General features: G+C 38.0%; 1 protein-coding gene across 1 annotated transcript; it reads right to left on the bottom strand.

Annotated features, from left to right (window-relative positions):
* Positions 1-5,377: 5,377 nt before the first annotated feature.
* Positions 5,378-8,145, bottom strand: LOC119594248 (the record flags this gene model as incomplete). The annotated part of the gene is given in 1 exon segment (XM_037943320.1): positions 5,378-8,145. A coding segment is annotated over 1 exon segment (2,443 nt), but the record flags the coding sequence as incomplete, so codon positions are not given.
* Positions 8,146-8,279: the final 134 nt, after the last annotated feature.

Raw genomic sequence — 8,279 nt, 5'->3', positions numbered from 1 at the left:
CAATTCAAGTCTTGCATCGTCTTGGGGCCCTGCCTACCACGGGCCCCTTTGGAAAGATTTAAACCTGCACCTAAGCCCTCCTCACAGATGACTGCAGTCCAATCAGCGGATGGATGGATCATCTCGGATCATGTTGGGGTTCGTGAACGTTGGGCTGAGTACTTTGAACAGTTGTACCAGGTGGACCCTCCAACAGTTAGCTTGGATGCAAGCGATGTCGCAGTGCCTGTGCCGTACCCACCCATCAGTGAGGAACCTCCTACCCTAACAGAGGTTAGGCTGGCAATTTCCAAGCTGAAGAGTGGGAAAGCTGCAGGCATATGTGATATCCCTGCTGAACTGCTAAAGGCTGGGGGTGAACCAATGGCTTGGGGCCTGCATACAGTCCTGACTGCCATTTGGCAGTCTGGTACCATTCCCCCTGACCTGCTGAGGGGCGTGGTCATCCCTCTCTGGAAGGGGAAAGGGGATCGTTGGGACTGTAGCAACTACTGTGGCATTACACTGCTCAGCATACCGGGCAAGGTTCTCGCCCACATTCTTCTGAAACGGATCCACAACACCTACTGAGGCATCAGAGACTGGAGCAGTCTGGAATTACTCCTGGCAAGTCCACATTAGACTGTATACTAGCGCTTCGAGTAATTGTGGAACGCCGTCGTGAGTTTGGTCGTGGGTTGCTCGCAGCCTACATCGACCTCAAGAAGGCGTTTGACTCGGTGCATCGGGAATCGCTATGGGAGATCCTGAGGCTCAGGGGAATTCCGACACAGATTATTGGCCTGATAGCAAGCCTCTATACTGGTACTGAAAGTGCTGTAAAGTGTGGTGGGGGTATGTCAAACTTCTTCCCTGTTAATTCAGGGGTGAGGCAAGGCTGTGTCCTTGCACCAACACTTTTCAACACTTGTATGGACTGGATAATGGGCAGAGCTACTAGCCAAAGTCAGATGGTGTCACAACCCAGAAGAAAACATAGAACATATAATATTACAATGCCCCAGATTCCACTCTCACAGAACAGAGTTGATGGAAGCCCTGAAAAAAATCAAAATAAACAGCCCTAACATAGAATTATTATTCACAGGTGCTGATCTCTCATCAACTAAAAAGTACTACATTCTAAAAACACACCAAAATATTCCTGAGGAAAACAAAACTAACAGAGATAATATAAGAAAAGGGAAAGAAGAAAAATTGATCCAGGGGATATAGACTATGCAAGAGTCTAAAACCCTATAAAAGAAGAAAGAAGAAGAAGAAGACTTAGTACAAGTGTAGCCATCTATGTGTAAAAACATTTAAACAAGTAAACTCATAGTGGGCATGACATGTACAGACATGCCATGCCCATCAGCAAAGGGTTAAATTAGCTTTATTTTGATATATAACATTGTCATATCTTGTAAATAAATTTATAAATAAATAAATATAGAAAAAAAATTTAAACTTTGAATTACTGTATCTCAGGTTGAAGATTCTGAAGTCTCTTTATGAACTTATCAGACTTATTGAGCTTGGAGAAAAAAGTGTGAACCTGAGCCTAGTCCACTGTTCTACAAGAAATCCCATCTTTCAGACAAAGTGGCAATCACAGCTGCAACCCAGTATTTTGGTATATAAAAAATTGAAATGGGCTGTGCACAACTCAAAACAGAACTCTGTAGATAGAATGGCCTAGAGGCAGGAGCCAAGAAGAGTAAATAGAGAAGCCAGTGTGTTCAGAAAAAACAAGCTATGTATCTTCAAGACTGAATATTGCCCAGTTTTGTTATGTGGCAGCAGAAATTGGAGCTCTACTCTGTGCCTTGGAGTCTCCACTTGATACCACTTGCAACAGGGATATGTATGCAATCATAGGGGACAGGTGTCAGGACCTATCAAACTATTATCTGCATTGTCAGACAAGCATAGGACACTTGGCTTGTGTCCATGAAGATGATCCCACCTGCCAGAAGTGTTTCCTCTACAGACAACCCTGAGTGGAAACAGCCTGTGGGACAACCAATTAAATCACAAACTGGGTACAACAACAAAATCTGCCGTGATGAAACAGAAATGAGTTGTAGACCAACTTGGAGGTTCACCAAGAGTGACCCTAAGAGCAACCTCCTCAACATTAGCCACACTGGTTGATTGACAGGCAGCAACTAAATTTCAGATACTAAGGAAAATGAAATATTATTTACAATGGGAAAAGTTTTAGTTAAAACTGAAAGCCTGAGTGCATGTTACCAACTATCATAAGAAAACAGGATTATCATCTTACATTTGCAGCATAAAAACAAAATTATCATTATTATGGGGTTAAATACTGACATTCTTTCTGAGGAACTTTATAGGATTAAAGATTAAAGATAAATAGTATCAAAACATGCAATTTATGCAATTCAATACTCATGCTGTACAGGCACACCAACATTTTATTTATATTGACCATTTAGGGGAAAATGAAACAGGCTTCAAAGGTCATTTGTCAGCCACTTTAATACCGTCTGCTGAAGTGAAATTAAAATAGCTTTAAGTCATTTTGTTAGCCACCTAATACTATATGATAGAATAAAGGAATAAGAACAGATTTGCGACTGGTGATGAATATCCACAAAGTCTACTCTCATATTGTTAAACTTCATGTTGGTGAACTCAAGTGTCTGACGATAGTAAAAAAAAAAAAAACTGAGAAGAATTTGCATACACACCCTCACTATATATAAGTCAAATACTATGTATTCATAATACATTATACCAACAATACTTAACCAACAATGAGTTGTGTTCCTCTCACTTACTTGGCTGTGAAAATAACTCTTAGCTTCGGTAAAAATACTACTCGCATCATACTTGGCCGATGACCATTGAGGTGACGATACAATGCTTTTGAGATGAATGAAGACATCATAAATACAGTAAATGGCTCTTTAGAAGAAGCACCCTTTGAATGCTTGATGTCTCCATCACTGAATGGAATACAAAATTCTGAAGAAAAGGTGAGTAGAATCTTAACAGTTGCCAATTTCTTTAAATCATTATTATATCATCAGAGATTTAATAACTGATCAAAATCTAATGAAAAGAATATTCTATTATGAAGCTTATGAGACAAAGAAAAAGTCAAAACAGTCATACTTATATTAAAATGAGTATTTATTAAATAGAGTAATGATGACAGCCTCAAAAACTGACCATGTACTCTTTTTTAAATTATCAAAATAAGCCCCTTATCTAAAATTCACTAAAAACACAGAATTAAAAGTTTCATACTGCTCATTGACCAAGGATAAGCATATACAAGTATAGACATGTGACAATTTTCTTACCTTTTTCAACATACTGTTTGATTGAAAAATCATAAAAACCTTCCTTCATCATTTCCATCTGTTGATTTTTCCTATCTTTCTGGTCATAAATATACATATCTTTTGTTGACATCATATGCAACCTGGTTTTGGTTGCCTCTTGAACAACAGGATGCACTTCCATATCTTGCACATTTTGAAAGTATTTCAGATATGCCCTATTACAATAATATGCCAAGTACATATCATCACATGTCTCGATTGCTGAACATTTTAACATACGATGACATCATGTGATCGATTTTGCTAATGAGCCATGGATATTTTCGTTATCTGAGATAAACACTTACCAGTAATTATACAATAATCATAATAAAAACTTCTGCCTCCTTACAAAATCTTTTATAATTGACATGAACATTATTTCAATGCCATATCCATCGAACACACATTCCTACTTGGACTTCCTCCTTTGCCATCTAATACACTATAATCTGCATCATTTCTCTTCCTCTTTGAGCTTACATAACTATTCGCGTGCGTTTCATAAGTTGCGGATCATACTCTCTCACCACAACTGCTTACTCTTACAATAAAATCGGCAATACCCTCTCTACCCACTCAGAGCTCTACCCCTTCCACCGGATCTCATATTTCTGTCCTTTTTCAATATACGTTGTCCCAAATGGCGCTCTCTTTCTACCCATGACAATTTTTGCCTTTCCTTTAAGAAATCTAAACACATTATACAGTTCCTAGCAATACACTTGCTAACATGTTCCCGAAAAATCATCCTAAGACGAAGAGCCAAGGCTTGAGCACGTAAAGTTTGCAGATCAAGCACGCTAAAATAGCCCCTATGAATTGCCTGTGGAGGAATATTCAACCTACTCAAAATTGGTTCTGGAATATCTGGGAAGCGTATTCTCAATTCATCTTTCAACACTCGGCTGAATTTTTTATGTACTAAGTCTGGATGTGCTTTTCTCTTCAAAATATTCTGCTGCAGAGACTGTACTATCTCAGATTTTAGTCTTGGTTCATCCGCATATGGTTTATTTGGATAAATATTCATGCATGAATTCTTGGATATACTTGTTAACACTGGCTTTGATTTAGTGCTTTACAAATATTATTTCACGAGATGCAAGAACTTTCTGAATTTCATATACCCCTGCCTCAAGAGATACTTGGACAGGTGTACATGATGAAACACTTGTCTGACTGATCTTGGGAGCAACTGGGTACACATGACTTGACCAGGAAGACTGTTGTTTGTTACTAATTTGGTTTTGATCCTTACTGTTGTTCAGAACCCCATTTGGTAAATGAGGGCAAGAAACCATATTGGCAATAGTAGGTGTTTTGTATGCATATTTTAGGAGTATGTATACTATAAGCTCGGGTACCACAAGACGTACGTGGGTTCAACCTGAAGTTACTGCGAACCTCAAGACTTAGCTGAACAAGCTTTTTTAATGCAGGACTGCAGCCCCAATGAGTCTGAATACAGTCATTTGCCTGTATTCCATTTTTGAGAATGCCCCAAAATTGCTATTCCTTTTTCTGACTTGTGGCTATATATGGCAGGAAGTGCCCTGCACACTTGTCGGCTTTAATTGTTCAAGCATGGAGGGTTTCTCTATATCAACCATCTTTATGGGTTATGAGAGGGAAGAATTTGGAAATCGCATGAGTTTGAGCAATACATCTGGATTCGCTGCCCTATGCAGGAAAAAAAGAAGTGATACTAGTGGGAGTATTTGTTGGTATAGTGACACTAAGGCCTGTCTCACCAATTGGCAGGACAAAGCTACTGGATTCAAGTGATTCTTCATTTGACCTGAAAGAGGCGCTCCATAGAGCGCAACCAGATTAGTACATCCAGCTGATCACATTATGTCCTATTACCAACAATTTCCTTCTTTGACAGTGCAGCAACATCAGTTCCCTGAGATAAACTAAACTGATCAGGATTAAAATCTTCCCTCAGGGGCCACAAACCTGTGCCATCTTTTGATTTGCAATACTTCTAACTCCTTGTCGAAGAACTAAAGCGAAGTGCTTCTTATTCCGCCCTATCTGAGAAATATTTTCAACAACCTGTCCTCGAACAACACATTTGATTGGTTTACATATGGACTGCACCTTAATTTTAGATTTTTTTCCTTTTGCATTGCTTTTGCGCGATTTTTGACCTGCAGACTGTACCTGGAAGACTGTGGGCTTCAAAGTCTTCTTTTTCAGTGGAGCTGAAGAATCAGAAAGCCTCTTCATTTCATGTGTCATATCTTCACTAAGTAACTGCTCCATATCATGTGACAGGTTGTTGCTGGTAGCCATGAGCACATCTTTATCTCCTTCCAGTTCACTTAGGAAATCATCTAATATTTCATCTGCAGTGTTACTGTTCTTAGCTGGTGTCATGGAATCATTTAGGATAGTTTGCAGATTTACATTTTCTTTTACAGAGTAAACGCTCACACTAGAATTTGGATTACTGTGCTCACTCTCAACATTAAACATAAAGGAATCTAAAAGGGTATCAAAGTCATTCATATTACAGGATGGATTTTGAAAAACTGAACAACTTGATTCCCCTGAATACTTATGAGTAATATCAGGTGTAACAACCTTAAATTCACTGCATTTGTTGGCTTCAAAGGAAAATTCAGAAAGATTCACATTAGTTTCAGTCTGTGATCTTGATATGTTGTCTGCTTCCTGAGGAACTTGAAATGGAAGATCTTCAATAGCTAACTGAAACTGGCTAGAAAGAGTGCTACTACCAAAGAAAGAATCTGAAGTAAGATTCACAAAAGAGGCAGTTCCCACTTGTTCTGCAGAAAATGCTACTCTCTCTATACAGGTTTCTCGAGAAATTCCACGTAACTCCTTTGTATCACAAAATGCTTGTTTTGTTTCATGTACAACACTTTCACATTTCAGATGAGATGCATTCTCTCTTTTTTTTTCCTCCAGTATATGCTCTGTGCCTTGAACATTCTGCTGAATCAATTGCCTCTCACTTAAAGCAGTTACATTAAAAATATTCCCTGATTCTGGCCTATTGTATGCACTTACCAAATCATCAGTAGCACTACTCTTTGGGATCTGTATACAAGTACGGCTTAAGAGCAGAGGAGAAACTGATGGCTTTGGTGTTTGCATGGTCCATACCACATCACTGACAGTTTTCTTCTTGGTACTTCCAGTGATGAGTACAGAGTGACTTTTCCAAGTCTCTTTTACTGTTGTTGCTACATTCTCTGTTTCTAGGGTTTGTAAGACATCTCTTTTAATAGGTCTAGTGAACTCTGGGAGCATTGATGAGACAAGATCTGGATCTGACTCGTAATTTTTTTCGTCAAGTGAGTGTGTAGGTAAAGAGTAGTTACCTGTGGTTTCAGATGTTCGAAGAATTTCAGCATCAGATGGCATATGAGGATACATGGAAAGTATATTTGGAATAGTTGGAATATCTGGAAATATACAGGTGCTCCTAGATGGTTCATCCACAAAAAGATAACTCATTTCCCTTTGTTCCTTTAAGTGATGCCCAATCTGATTAGTACCAACTAGTGTTTCTTGACTTTTTTTTTTATCCCAATTATCAATACAATCCCCTACAAAATTTGAGGCGTGATCTGGTAGTCTTGCAGGTTTCTGAGTCTCTGTTTCTTGAACAGATCTCCAATGACAATTACCAATCTGCATTTCTTCATGATCACTGAAAATACCAGCTGGGTGTTGCTGAAACAGGGCACTCCTTTTATCTGTAGCTACAAACTCCTGTAAACTAAAGAATCTATCTTTAGTGTTACTTAGGTCAGAAAAGATGCTTTTAAGCTGAACAACATCTTTCCCCTTCATTGCATCACATCTTTCTATATTCTGAAAAGCATTTGTCAAATGAAACTGTTTCTCTTCAGGTAAAATCTGGGTAATCCTGTCAAAAGAAGCAGTTTGTAGTAAACTCTGTCTCTCACTACCATTTCTTCCCAGATGAGAAGGAATGGAACACTCCTTATTTGAATAATCTATTTCATGCAATGGGTCAGCAGATGTAGAATTATCATCAATGCAATCATAATTCTCTATTTTATTACATAATGCATTCATGACATTTCCAGTGCTGTCACTTTGGTTAAATGTATCAACAGACTCTTTCCCTGTATCTTCTGTTCCAAATATCTGATTTACTGTATTAGTTAGGATATTGTCTAAAGTAACACTAGATATTTCTACCGCTTCAGATTCAGTAATGCAATCACTGAAATATTCATTCTCACAATTCTCTTCAGCAGACAGAAAACTTAGTAGAGTTTCATCATCTGTCAAGCCTAGTTCAAGAGCTTCTACATTCACAGTAGTTTCTGGCACTTGCAAGGTGGCTGAACTATGAATGTTACTTGTTTTCCATGTATCCTCTGAACAACCAGAATAACTCCATAAATCATGTGTGTTAAGTGATTTCTTTTCATGTGTTTTCCATTTACTGGATGCTGAGTTCAGGCCTTCCATTTCACATTGAGAGTTATTTATGCTTGATTATAAATAAATCTGACTCAATCTGAACATATGTATTCATCTGAACTTTTTCAGATTCTCCATGTATAATGGCATAAACTTGCAAGTTATCTAATCCTTAAAACATACCCTCTGTTTTGCCTACATCTTATAAACAATTACAAATAGAATTTCAGGCCAAAGTTTATCACAGCATATCACTTGTTGATAATTCCATCTCATTTTTCATTCAACCTTTTCTTCAGTAGTAAAAATTTACTACAGCAAACAGTTCTTTTCATAGGGACTGGGCCCCTCTAATTTTTCCCCTGCCTTGAAACACCCTGAAAAGAAAGAAAATATGAAGTAAATAAAGATTAAAAAGTCAACTAAAAATGAAACAGGTTAAATAGTACTGAAAGAAAAATACCTCAGGTATGATTTTAAATATACTAAACTTAGTACATACAGAAT

The sequence above is a fragment of the Penaeus monodon genome, chromosome 3, assembly GCF_015228065.2.
Source record: "Penaeus monodon isolate SGIC_2016 chromosome 3, NSTDA_Pmon_1, whole genome shotgun sequence".
Classification (NCBI taxonomy): Eukaryota; Metazoa; Arthropoda; class Malacostraca; order Decapoda; family Penaeidae; genus Penaeus; species Penaeus monodon.
Note: the sequence above shows the minus strand (reverse complement) of the source record. Positions and strands in the feature narration are given on the sequence as shown.